Raw genomic sequence first — 14,568 nt, 5'->3', positions numbered from 1 at the left:
ATTCCAAGGGAAGTAAGGGGCGACCGTGGCTGACCTATTGTCTATTGAAACAAACCATAATGCAGAATACATTGAGAGGTAATACTTGACATAGTCTAATAGATTTTAAACAGGTTCTAACTAAGAGAAACCAAAACCATAATTTCTGGCTAAGTCTGGTTCTTGTTGCAAACAAATGAAAATTGAGTACAGGATTGTTACGGTTCTACTAAAATATTGTACTCCACAACATAAGATGCCAAGCAGATTATTGGAAATGTAATCATGCAACTATATATTTTTTAAACAATACCGTTCAATGCACATGCAAAAGCAAACGTACCAAAGATGATCTGCTCCATGTGGGTGGTCTCCTAATAGGTGTGGGGGAGCGTGACTGTGTTTGTCTGTGAGAAAACACATACACATCATCGACACAAGAATGATTACATGAAATTCCCATCAATGGAGGTTGAATATAAATCTTAGAAAAACTGCTTCAATGAACAATCACCTGAGGACGTGCTTTTAGGAAGGAGATGAGGAGGAATTTCTTTAGTCAGACATTGGTGAATCGGTAAAATTATTTGCCACAGAAGGCTGTAGAGGCCAAGTCAGTGGATATATTTAAGGTAGAGATAGATAGATTCTTGATTAGTACAGTTGTCAAAGATTATGGGAAGAAACTAGGAGAATGGTGTTAAGAGGGAGAGATAGATCAGCCATGATTGAATGGCGGTGTAGACTTGATGGGCCGAATGGCCTAATTCTACTCCTAACGTTTATAATCTTATGAAATGTTTGTTAAGCAAAACACAAAATGCTGGAGGAACTCAGTGGTCAGGCAGCATTCGTAACTCCCAAAATAGAAGTTACAGCCGTCTATCACCCCCTCCCCCCCCCCCCCCCCCCCCCCCCCCCCCCCCCCCCCCCTGCCCTCCACCAAACCACTGCCATCCACTCTCCCCACACTCAATCTGACAATCTGACCCCACTCCTTCCTGGTCTCCAATTACACCCTTGTACTACAGGCCTTCTGTTCCAAAGCTGACTGCACCTCTGCCAATATTGGCCAAATAAGCGAGTTCGGTATTCCGATGAATGCAAGAAATCATGGGATTTGTCGGGGGGAAAAAGCGAACGCAGCGCTGTGTATAAATTGTTAACTATTCTACAAATGAATTGATCTAGAATTCTGTCAACTCAATAGCTTCTTTTCTTATTCTGCTGTTCACACACTACTTACACAGTCCTGGTTCTAGTTCAGTTCCTTAATCTGCAATTAGGAGATATTCATAAAGTTAAAGAATTCATTATTTTCATTTAATCCTTAATGTGTTTGCTACAGGAGTAAGAAAATATTACGCGTTTGAAACATTTTCTTATCTTTATTCTTAATTTATGTGTAAAAATATATTTAATCTGAGGCAGGTAGCGACTGTATCAGTGTGATGTGGGCTGATGCTTTACCTACAGGAGGGGTGAATGTACCGTTAAGGCAGAGGTTGGCAACCTACCTCGCCGGGATCAGGCCCGTAACCCAAAATCATCCGGCCCGCAGGCGTATTTTTTTAGTGACTAGAATGTTGTTCTTGCCTTTAGTGGGACCTTGCCCAGAGTTATCCCAGTGCTCGGGAAAGGCAGCTCTCCGGGACGGTTTTGACTGGGATGGTTTTACATTGGGAATTTCACAGTGCCTGAGCTATTGATCAGAGTGAACACCCGCTCCTGTGGACATGTCTCACTGTGGAGTCTGTCACAGATGGATTCCACCACCTGTTGGTCAATAATTGGATCGATCTCCTTGAACCAATGGCCGCGGATCTACCCGTGTGTGTTCTTTTGGAACTGAACTCACTGTGGAATGAATCCATTAACAGAGCCACTCTGCTGCCAGATACTAAGTTGTCCCTGCCTTCCCTCTGGAACCCTCTTCGTCCCCATCAGATGCCGAGCTCCCAGAGCCCTGGTTAAACGCGGCTGGTCACGGTTAAGTCTGCGAAACTGGCCCGATCAGAGATTGTGAGCAGGATTAACGAAAGAAAGGACCATTCCGTCTATTGTAGCGGGAGGTTATTTGTGAGGAGTATGAGGGAGTGAGTGGAGGAGAGTGGGGCGAGATTTAATTTCCAACGGCATGTAAATGATGGACCCACACGGGTTGACACTGCAACGGCAGTAGCGAGAGCAAGAGTCTGTTTCAACAGTTTGTTTATTTTCAGCTGAGTTAAAAAAATAAAACACAAAGTGACCTGAATGATCACCGCACTTACTGCCGATGTCCTACATACTGCCATTGATAAAGTTACATTACTATACCGCAAGGAGTGAACAAATCCAAATATATCACAGAAAACTGTAAAAATTTGTTTTCCGAAGTTCTTACCAGGCACACCAAAAACTGCAATGAGCGTATAACTGTTATACCAGTGTCTCAAACTGCTGTGTTCAGTAGACATACTATAGCTTAAAGCAATATTAAGCAATAAAAAACCAAGGCATAAAGCAATAAAACCAGCAAAATCATCGTAGTTTTGTACAAATGTACAATAAATAGACCTAGTTAATAGTTTTGAAAGCAGTATTTTGTTATCTTGAAGAAGCAAAACTGGACACTACGGATGAAACGCAGGTCTGTATACATGCAGCAGCTCAGCTGACGAGAATGTTTATCGCGAATGACCTACGACCTGGGCATGCGGTTGAAATACCGAACTCGCTTATTATTCCACACTTCTACTCCAGACCTTCCATTATGTTGCCTTCCAAAACGCTACTGCTCTTATCTGACTGTTCACAGTTTTCCCATCAAGTTTGAACAACCAAAAAAGCTGATTCATGCTTGCAGCCAAGGCATTATTTCCTTCAGAGGATGGTTAGGTTTCTAAAACTGATTGAGTGGTTGAAAGACACAGCATGGAAACGGGTCCTTTGACCCAGTGAATCCACACCACCTGCAGTGTAAATCCAGTGATTTATCAAACACAACACAATGCATCACCCATTTACACTTGTTCTATGCCATCATCTTTCCCATCCGCTCCCTACACACTAGTGTCAATATACAAAGGCTAATTAACCTACAACCCCACACATCTTTGGGGTGTTGGAGGAAACTGGAGCACTCGGAGGAAACCCAATGCTTCCAAGCAGAACATGCAAACTCCACACAGACAGCACCTGAGATCAGGATCGAACCAGGTCTCTGGTACTGTGATGCGGCAGTTCCACCAGCTGCGCCACCTTTTGTGCCTTTCTTTAATTCAAACTTAATTTTAATAATCACGTTAAGTTAATTCAGCTTTATTTCAATTTCATAAAAGTCTGGTTGAAAATAACAATGTTATCAGGCAAGTTATTTGCTCCAACTATGTTGTATAGGAATGGAGTGCAATGCTCAAAATACTCACTCTGTGCAGATTTTGTTTTGTTTATAAAATTTGTGCCTTGCTGTGAACAACCGTGAGATATATTTTGCCATTTCCATATCATCCTGAAGCATAAAAATAAACACATTAATGTTACATAATAGCATTGTAGGAATCCATTTTGAATGCTTCAATTTGTAATGTTACCATTGCGATACATTTAACAGTTGGAACAACAAAGATATTAGTAGTTTCCCATTATTAAATAAAAACTCTTGTAGGGACTGCTGGTATTTGAACACCTGAAATGTTCCACTTTTCTAACCTCTCCCTGCAGCTAAACAAGCATTAAAATATTTATGTAGAATGCAGACCGTTTCTTTAGCTACCTGGTACGCCCAAGGTGTGAAGTTCCCAACCATCCCGAAAGAGGGCTGGGATGCAATGTGGACATCTCCCTGCTGCTGTCCATAAATGGTCAGGGTCTCAGAGGAACTACTTCTTCCTTGTTCCTGTCCCCACAATTGCACTAACATTTCCATCAGAAAATGTTTACATGCTTTAAACAGAAACAAAGGTGGTCTACACCTAGACACCATGCCTGGCACCCAAGGTTGACTCAGGCATGGAAGGGTCTCGTCAATTTTCTGCAGCAATGTAAAATGCCGCAGGAATAAACATCATATTTTGCTTCAGGTTATCAATTTCCAATTGCATAATGCTAGAAAACTGTGTTAGAAAATGCTAGAAAACAAGGCCACAGTGCTGGAAGCTATTTTCTGAAGTTGTCCACCAGACCCAGCGCGCAGTGCTAAAGTACTGCCAAAGGTCACTGAACAATTAAACTTAAAAAAATTACTGCAGTAAAAAAATATGCAGTGCAAATCAAAATATCTCCAAATACTTACCGTGTGAAACAAAACAGTTTCTTCTTTGCTTGTTAATTCTACATTAATTGAAGACTTGTTGTGTGTAATATTTCCAACTTCGTTCCATCTGTGGGTTTATAAACACTTTATATTATTGATCGTGTTAGAATTATAATCAGATGAGATTAGGTCATTGATCACAATAAACTACTCACTCTTTTTGGACAATTTTTGGACTGGAGTGATGGGTTTTACTCCAGGTTTGCCAAGAAAGAACTTAAATATATCACTCAATCTGAAAATCACCTGTTAGAAGCAGGAGAAATAGTAGGGACAGGGACCATTGAAGGACGATCGAAGGGAGTTACATAAGCACCCAACATATGGTTTCCTGGCACATATTTCCGAGCTCTCGGAAGAATTTGATGTTGAATTATCTACCCTTCCACCTGACTAATAAATGACAGAGTAAGAACATTGAAAAAAACAATACCATCTTCTAAGGAGGAGAAACAGAAAAGAAAAAAGTCTTTAAAGTTGCAAGCTCAATTCATACACGAAAATGCATGTCTAAGCTTTTATTCCCGAACTTACTTGTATGTTATAGTTGGTCTTCCATTCCTGTGCTTTACAAATATTCCCACAAAGGAAATGCCAATGAAAGCGTCATTTCCAATGTTGTCCTATTAAAAAAAGAGCAAGTGTTCATGAAAATCGTGACACAGCACATTATGGCATACACTCTAAAGCAGTGGTTCCCAAACTTTTTTAGTTCATGGCCCCCTTGGGCTCTTTAATTTTTCTGTGGCCTGACATTATTAGCGGTAAAAAGTGGCTCCCTTCATTGAACCTGTGACCCCCTAAATCCCCAAATTTGTCTGTGGCCCCCCTGAAATTTGCCATGGCCCCTTTGGGACCATATGGCCCCCGGTTGGGAATCACTGCTCTAAAGTATCCTGAGCTACACTTTTGTCACGTCAGCATATTTTAATCACGTAGCTCTCTTTTAATTATTAGCCATTTCGAATAAACAACTCACGGATGATGACTGGGCAGCAAGGTTTACCCAGGAAGGTGGAATATTTGAGGTGAGAGGGGTGGACTGAGAGGGATGATTGGTGAGGTGCACTGCTCTGAGAAGCAATGGGTGGACTTTGGTACATGGAGGGGCCCAACAGTGCCTTCTAGCCTTACCAAGGAAATTGCTCTTTAAAAAATAACATGCATTCCAGGCCCTCGCAGATTACCCGACAGATTTAGCTGGATGGTGCACAATAGGCAAGTATACTATTCTTACTAAAATACCATCAACATCCCAAATCTCATCGTCAGTCCGAACCCGAAAAATCGCCAATTCCTTCTCTCTAGAGTCGCTGCCTGTCCGCTGAGTTACTCCAGCATTTTGTGTCTATCTTCATCGCAACTATATGACTGGATTCTAGTTTCAGAGCCCTTTGCCGAAGTTCACCCTACTACGCCTGATCCATCGTCAAAAGCCAACAGGCTATAAAGGTGAAATCAGCAAAACTGTAACCCAAACCGAACTGTCCCCATTTTTACTTTGCATACCTGATAATTGGATCAAATTTAAACTTCCCCAAAGGTTCATTTAGATGTTCTACAAAATGGTTATGGTTAGAATTACGAGTTGTGCCACACACAATTTGGTACTACTGAGACATGGTATTACAAAATTCAGATAAAAATACTTCAAAATATTTCACTAAACTTTTGAAGATTTTGCAGGGCCAGTTAATTAATTTTTCGGAATCCTGGATGGAATGCTGCTGGATGGTACTTAACATTTCAACAGACATACTTAGCATTCTTGTATTACCACAGCTATTTACAGTTGGTTCAAACAACAACTTTTGCAATGATAACTTCTCTAATCCTAACTGCCTTCAAAGTGCGGTTGGGTGATACCACATTTAAGTAAAATTATTTTCCTTAAAGCAAACCATTAATTGTAAAGTTAGGTTTCCCTCTCCCTCATCTTAACCTTGCCCCTCACCCATTACCCAACAGCACAATTGTGCAGTAGGTAATTAGGTTTGGGGTCAAAACCAAAGAATTTATCAACATGTTATAATCTTTTAAAACTACCCATAGCAGACCATAGAATACTTCCGTGTGTAAATGATTTCTATTTTCATTTTTCCCATTGATCTTTCTGTTGCAATGGAATTGTTATCTTTATAATGTGTCCACAACTCACTTCATTGAAAATATGTACAAAACCTGCATAAGTTGGAAATACTCAAAAGGTCAGGCAGAATCTGTGGAAAGAAAAACAGTTAACATATCCGGTCTGAGAACCTTCATCAGAATTGAAAAAGAGGAAAAAAACGAATTAGTCTCTCTGATGAAGGGACCCCCCGCAAATGTTAACTCTGGTTCTCTCTACGTAGATGGTGCCTTGTCTGCTGAGGGATTCCACCACATGTTCTATCTTCATATCACACTGACAAATGAATACATTCTCCTTGATAAATTAAATTTCAGTTCAGACTGTTTATATTGCTTCAATCCCATGAGAAAGAATATTTTTAAACATATCAACAATTACGATGTACTGGTGAAATTATTAACGATTGGTAAAATTCACTTTGTAAATGATGTTAGTTTCTGATTACCTTGGCCGGAAAGCTTTCTTGCCCAAAGCCTTCCAGCTGTTCCACTTCCTTAATATACATCAATTCAGCTTCTGCAGGTGGCATCCCACTGAAGAATAAAACAAAGCAGCATCCCTAAATAACAATAGTAATTGTAATTCAATGTAGGAGCAGAAACCAATCAGCACGAGCTTTGTAAAAAATGAAACATTTTCTTTAGACATTAGACTTTAGCAACACAAACCAGGGACAATTTACAATTTTACCAAAGCCAATTAACCTACAAACCTGTACATCTTTGGAGTTTGGGAGGAAACCGGAGCGCCCGGAAACATCCCACATGGTCACGGGGAGAATGTACAAACTCCGTATAGCCAGCACCCGTAGTCAGGATGGAACCCGGGTCTCTGGTGCTGTGAGGTAGAAACTGTACCGCCACGCCACTGTGACGCCCTTTCTTCTTCTCCAAGAAGAAAGAAAGGTGAGTTCATAGCTAGATATGTTTTTACTTAATCAGCATCGGCAACTGATCGCATTAAAATTATAATTCCCAACTGTCCTGAAAAGAAACTTTAGCTGCTGGAAATCTGAAATAAAATATAAAATGCTTGAAACATTCAGCAGGTAGAATGACATTTGTGGAAAGGGAAAATGTGTTAAGTTTCAAAATTTGAAAGCTCCTTGCCTCAAACTTGAAATGTTAACTCTGTTTCTCCTTCCTCACATGCTGTCTGTCATGTTGAGCATTTCCGCCATATTTAGATTTTTATCTGAACTGTGCTTCCGAGTTGCACAGAATTACACCCGTCAATCTTCTTAGGATTTCAAGGTTAGGATTTTTTTAAATGTAAATACCACTGATGGTAAGATATTTTTTAAAGTAAAGAACGATTAAAACAAAATGAAAGCTGTTATCTTGCTGAAGTGTCTCAGTAATAGGTACAAGTGGGCTAACAAACATTTAGAAATTGGTCCAGGTTGTAACGTGGCAGCAATTCTCTGATGTGAGAAGAAGGAACGTCTATACGAAACAGAGAATTTACAAATTGTAGTAACTGGACATCTATCTTCACTTTGGATTGTCTTACCTGTAGGCCTGGTGTTGCATTGCTACCTTCCTCGTCATTTCCTCTAACATGCGTTCATCCTGAGCCCAGTCCTGTAAACATAATGCAAAAGAATAAATCTTCCACTAACTGTACCTATTAACCACACGAGGCACACATAGCATTTAAAGATCACATCGAAGGACAGAAATTTAGCCATCATTATCGCTTGGGTCTCATCAGGCAAGAGTGCATTTGACCTCATGCTGATAATAGGTTTGACTCTATTTGCAGATAGGCCATACTTACAATAAAATTGTGAATTCCTTAGGCCTTAGAAATACACTTTAAACTACCTAACATACCTACTTCCCACTTCTATTCAGTGGGTGTTGCTGGAAATGCAGACACATTCATGATTGGATTTGACTTGCATGTGCTCTATTACAAACAAAAAGTGCTCTTGGTTTCCCCCAAAGATCACAGAGCATATATACTCTTCTGCCAAGATTCCTGAGCCTTGTATTTCTAAATGCAATACGAATTTACAAACCCGATGGAAAGCAGCATATTCCAGAGTTCCAGGAAAGAATGAGAAGAATTCCTGTTTTATTGGAGGAATGCTGAATCCAAATACCAGATGAACCACATGCATCATCAGTTTCCCAATAACAAAGCACAGATTAGGAATAGGATAAGCCACTCAAATTAAAGTATGATTAACGGTATTAACATTGAATTCTCCAATTTTAGGTAACTAGCCTACAAACAACCACAGTAACTAGCCTACAGTTTTTATATCGTCCCTTTCCTGTGTCCCAACTGGATTTGCATCTATTTCTCGCCTTCCCTTCGCTCTATATTATTTCCTCTGGCTTCACAATTTTTACCTCTCCTATCCTTATCTCACACTTTTTGGCCAAAAATCTGCCAATCAAACACCCCTCTCCCCATGTTGTTCAAGAAGGAACTGCAGATGCTGGAAAATCGAAGGTACACAAAATTGCTGGAGAAACTCAGCGGGTGCAGCAGCATCTATGGAGCGAAGGAAATAGGCGACGTTTCGGGCCAAAACCCTTCTTCAGACCCCATCAGTCTGAAGAAGGGTTTCGGCCCGAAACGTCACCTATTTCCTTCGCTCCATAGATGCTGCTGCACCCGCTGAGTTTCTCCAGCAATTTTGTGCACCCCTCTCCCCATCACCTGTATCCACCTATCACCTGCCAGGCTTCATCCTGTCGCCACCTCTCATACGTTCATCAGTTCTGGGAGCAGAATTAGGCCATTTAGCCCATCAAGTCTACGCCGCCATTCAATCCTGGCTGATCTATCTTTCCCCATTCTCCTGCCTTCTCCCCATATGCCCCTGACACCCTTACTAATCAAGAATCTGCCAATCTCTGCCTTAAAAATATCCATTGACTTGGCCTCCACAGCAGTCCATGGCAATAAATTCCACAGATTCACCACCCTCTGACTAAAGAAATTCCTCCTCATCTCTTTTCTAAAGGTATGTCCTTTTATTCTGAGACTATGACATCTGGTCCTAGACTCTTCCACTAGTGGAAACATCCTCTCCACATTCACACTACCCAGGCCTTTCACTATTGGGCAACTTTTCATGAGGTCCTCCCTCACCTTTCTAAACTCCAGTGAGTACAGGCCCCGTGCCTTCAAACGCTCATCATATGTTAACCCAATCATTCCTGGGATCATTCTCTTCCAGCTTTTCCCCCCATCCCCCACCAAAATCAATCTGAAGGGTCCAACCCAAAATGTCACCGATCTGTGCTCTCCAGAGTTGCGGCCTGACCCGCTGAGTTAAACATAGAAATAGAAACATAGAAATTAGGTGCAGGAGTAGGCCATTCGGCCCTTCGAGCCTGCACCGTCATTCAATATGATCATGGCTGATCATCCAACTCAGTATCCCGTACCTGCCTTCTCTCCATACCCCCTGATCCCCTTAGCCACATCTAACTCCCTCTTAAATATAGCCAATGAACTGGCCTCAACTACCCTCTGTGGCAGAGTTCCAGAGATTCATCACTCTCTGTGTGAAAAAAGTTCTTCTCATCTTGGTTTTAAAGGATTTCCCCCTAATACTTAAGCTGTGACCCCTTGCCCTGGACTTCCCTAACATCGGGAACAATCTTCCTGCATCTAGCCTGTCCAACCCCTTAAGAATTTTGTAAGTTTCTATAAGATCCCCTCTCAATCTCCTAAATTCTAGAGTATAAACCGAGTCTATCCAGTCTTTCTTCATAAGACAGTCCTGACATCCCAGGAATCAGTCTGGTGAACCGTCTCTGCACTCCCTCTATGGCAATAATGTCCTTCCTCCAGATTTGGAGAGTTACTCCAGCACTTTGTGTCTTTTTTTCACTAAAATCATACTATCATACTATCAATTTCTTCTCAGCAAGAAACGAATGGGTACTTGGCATTAAATTATTTTCAAAAGAGCAACTTTCCTGCAATACGATGGAACTTTATTCATCCCAGGAGGGGAATTGGTCTGCCAACAGCCAACAGTCATAAGACACAACAGGATACATGAAACATGAAATTAAAGTGATGAGAGGAAAGGATTGTGGGTGTGCAAAGATTGTGGGGGGGGGGTGTCAGTCTACCCCATGACAGAAGGGGGTGGTGGAGTTGCACAGTTTGATAGCCCCAGGGAAAAAGGATTTCCTGTGGTGTTCTGTACTGCATCTTGGTGGAACCAAGTCTGTAACTGAAGGGACTCCTGAGGTTGACCAGTGTGTTGTGGCTCTGCCCAAGACAAGACAGTGTATTGCCTTAAACAATGATGAAGAGCTTGCAGCTGTGTTGAGTTAATTATGCAACACAATGAATTCCCAGTTCAATCCTCTACAAAAGGTTCTAGTCCATGGGTTACAGGGTGAACTAACTTGTTTGATAACTCAAGTGAAATAGAAAAGTTAAATATTCTCGTGAATTTGACATCAATGGCATGCACCCAATTCAGACTTGCAAATAACTTTGAAACTCATCCCCAAATATTTACATAATACGAGCAGCAAAACATTCTGGTTTAATGGTTGCAGTTGGAAAATTAACCAATTGGCTTAATTGGAAACGTGGCTTCAAATTGTTTAGATCAACTACACCTGCAAAGTCAAAAAGATGTTCTTCTGATTTAAAGGAGGAAAAAAAACCTGAAAGGAATCAAGACTGTTTGAACTCAACACAAAAAAAACTTCAAATGAGCGGTCGTGCCTTGACATGGAAATCAGAAACAAAAGATAGCAACCTTCAGGTGTAAGGCTGCCTGCAGGCATGAAGTGCTGCCTTTGTATTATTTCTGATCAGGTTTTAGCATATTTCACTGACAGAAACAAGCATCAAAGGCAGGATCTAGAGCACTAGACTGGGGACATCAGCTGGTGTTTATCTCCTCTAACTGGCCCATAAAGTTAATGGGACATCAGAACAGAAATGTTTTATTTAGTTTTCAGTAGCTCAAGACAGTGCACACTTTAATATTACACTGATTTTGCAAGTTTTTCATATTGATAAATCATTCTATTTATACGACGGTGTTTTTTTGCAAGAATTATACACATCTAAAGTTTCATGTGTGAAATGAGTTGCTCAGATGTTATGAATGGCAATGTATTGTGGAAAGCACTCGAGAGCAAAAATCTCCACTTTAGTTTACGACTAAAGGTGGTAGTAGTGCCAGAAAAAACATATATCTCCACCTTCAACATGGTATAATTTGTTTCCAAATAGAAAAAGAACCGTAATTAAAACACACATTTGCTGGAAAATGTGCTTGCGATTGTTTTTCCTCCATCAAACATTTTGCGAACAGTTTTGTTCACATGGTACTAACAACGTTGATGGGCGCACATTGATGTATTTTTCACCACAATAGGAAATGGCACCATACTACATATAGCCATATCATAGTAAAGTACCATAAATGCCACAGCAGACTATGCCGTCTTCAACAGGTTCATTTCAATGTTGTGCTATTCCTCTCTTGCATTAAGGTCTTCTTTGACTTGGTTCTAATGGCAAATTTACAGTGTTGTTATATGTAATGCGGAGATTAAATAAACGAAGAAAAAGGGAAACTAACTTATAAGCAATTTAAATGACACCCAGAAGATCTACTTCGACTTTAATCAAGATGAAACCTGGTCACAACACAGTTCTCTGCTCTCCCTTCCATCTCCAACCAGTCAGCAGAGGGTGCTAGTTCCATTTAGAGCAAAGGTTTGTGGAAGAAGGAACTGCAGATGCTGGTTTAAACTGAAGATAGACACAAAAAGCTGGAGTAACTCAGGCTGCATCTCTGGAGAGAAGGAATGGGTGACGTTTTGGGTCGAGACCCTTCTTCAGTCTGAGTTACTCCAGCTTTTCTATCTAGAGCGAAGGTTTCCTCGGTTTTCTTGCTACTTATTGATCCCACGCCGCTAACAAAAGCCAGCAACGTTGGAGAAAATTCAATAGCAAATATTTGCTGGGATTTGCAATGGTCTCTGATGGTTCTATGCAAATAGCACATAAAACCTAATTTCTTAGCGGAACAAGTGGCACAGTTGGTGGAGCTGTTGCCTCACTGCTCCAGCAACCCGGGTTCAATCCCGACCTTGGGTGCTGTCTGTATGGAGTTTGCTCGTTCTCCCTGTGATTGCATGGTTTATTCCCGAATACTCGGGAATTTATCGGGCGACAGGTGGCGCAATGGGCTAAGTGTTCGGCTGGCGACCGGAAGGTAGCCGGTTCGAATCCCGCTTGGAGTGCATACTGTCGTTGTGTCCTTGGGCAAGACACTTCACCCACCTTTGCCTGTGTGTGAATGTGTGTGAATGTGTGTGAGTGACTGGTGGTGGTCGGAGGGGCCATAGGCGCAGATTAGTAGCCACGCTTCCGTCAGTCTGCCCCAGGGCAGCTGTGGCTACAGAAGTAGCTCACCACCACCGAGTGTGACTGAGGAGTGAATGAATAAATAACGTAAAGCGCCTTGAGTATCTAAAAAGGCGCTATATAAATCCCATCCATCATTATTATTATTACTCAGATTTCCTCCCATATCTCAAAGATGTGCGGTTTTGTAGGTTAACTGGCCTCTGTAACAAATGATCCCTCGTGGGTAGACAGTGGGATAACATAGAACTGGTGTGAACGGGTGATAGATGGCCCATGTGGACTTGGTGGGCTGCAAGGCTTGTTTCCATGCTGTATTTCTGAACTCTAAATGTTCCTTTCACCTCAATGCATCTACACAGTACATAATGGAGTTTGTAGAGCACAACCTGAATAGCAATGAGCATTACTGGGCACATTGGCACATGTGTGTGCGTGCTTAAAGGGTGTGGACTGGTCAAATAGACTTGTGGAAATGGGCCAGGTGGACTGAACCTTACATTTTCTTGCCCTTTTTAACTCATCAATTGCGGTCTTCCTTGGCATACTCTTCATCATCAACATTGACACCTCCACAACACATTTACAATGTCAGACATCCCTTAAACTTATGCTTCTCAAATTTCAACTCTGCAGAATCTTTAAGTCTTAAAGCTATGTAAACAAAAGTTAAGAGTCATACAGTGTGGAAACAAGCCCTTCGGCCCAACTTGCCCACACTAGCCAACAATGTTCCATCTACACTAGTCCCACTTGCCTGCGCTTGGTCCATATCCCTCCAAACTTGTCCTATCCATGTACCTGCCTAACTGTTTCTGGAACTATGGGATAGTCCCAGCCTCAACTACCTCTTCTGGCAGCTTGTTCCATACACACACAGGACACACCACTCTTTGTGTGAAAAAGTTACTCTTCGGATTCCTATTAAATCTTTTCCCCGTCACCTAGAACCTATGTCCACTGGTCCTTGATTCCCCTACTCTGGGCAAGAGACTCTGTGCATCTACCCGATTTGTTGCTCTCATTATTTTATACACCTCTATAAGATCACCCCTCATCCTCCTGAACTCCATGGAATATAGACCCAGCCTACTCAACCTCACCCTGTAGCTCACACCCTCTAAACCTGGCAACATCCTTGTAAAGGTTTTTTGAACCCTTTCAAGCTTGACAATATCTTTCCTCTAACATGGTGCCCAGAACTGAACACCATATTCTAAATGCGGTCTCACCAACGCCTTATACAACTGCAACATGACCTCCCAACTTCTCTCCTCAATACTCTGACTTATGACGGCCAAATGTGCCAAAGACTTTTTGACCACCTTATCTACCTGCGACTCGACCTTCAAGGAACCATGCACCTGTACTCCTAGATCCCTCTGCTCTACAACACTACCCAGAGGCCTACCATTTACTGTGTAGGTCCTGCCCTTGTTCGACATTCCAAAATACAACACTTCACCCTTCTCTGTATTAAATTCCATCAACCATCAGTGGGGATAGAGGGATAGGAGGGGGTTAGGGAGGGGAGAAGAGTTATGGAGGGAGTGACTGAGGGTAGGGGAAAGGAGAGCGAAGGAGAAGTGAGGGAGGGATTGGGGATGGGGAGGAGGAGAGGGGAAAGAAGAGGGAGGGTGAAGAGGAGGGGGAGGGAGTGCTGGGGGATATGGGGAAATGAGCCACGCCTGCACATGGGGGCTATGCGTGAGTGGTGCAATATTGCGTTGGGGGGACGGGTGAGTGGTGGAATATTGCATTGGAGAATGGGTTGCGTTGGGGGACCAGG

General features: G+C 42.0%; 1 protein-coding gene across 2 annotated transcripts in view; it reads right to left on the bottom strand.

Moving 5' to 3' along the window:
- Positions 1-14,568, bottom strand: part of LOC129699727 (tyrosine-protein phosphatase non-receptor type 14-like) — a 183,488-nt gene that overhangs the window by 30,384 nt on the left and 138,536 nt on the right. For both annotated transcript variants that reach the window (XM_055639749.1, XM_055639751.1), the window contains 6 exons: positions 7,920-7,990; positions 6,853-6,940; positions 4,811-4,899; positions 4,256-4,343; positions 3,390-3,472; positions 323-386 (listed from right to left, as the gene is read on the bottom strand). In XM_055639749.1, the coding sequence (XP_055495724.1) occupies positions 323-386; positions 3,390-3,472; positions 4,256-4,343; positions 4,811-4,899; positions 6,853-6,940; positions 7,920-7,990 (483 nt within the window). The remainder of the gene's footprint in view (positions 1-322; positions 387-3,389; positions 3,473-4,255; positions 4,344-4,810; positions 4,900-6,852; positions 6,941-7,919; positions 7,991-14,568) is intronic.

Source organism: Leucoraja erinacea, chromosome 8 (genome assembly GCF_028641065.1).
Source record: "Leucoraja erinacea ecotype New England chromosome 8, Leri_hhj_1, whole genome shotgun sequence".
In the NCBI taxonomy this organism is placed as follows: domain Eukaryota; kingdom Metazoa; phylum Chordata; class Chondrichthyes; order Rajiformes; family Rajidae; genus Leucoraja; species Leucoraja erinaceus.
The sequence above is the reverse complement of the archived record's forward strand: the minus strand, read 5'-3'. Positions and strand labels throughout refer to the sequence as shown.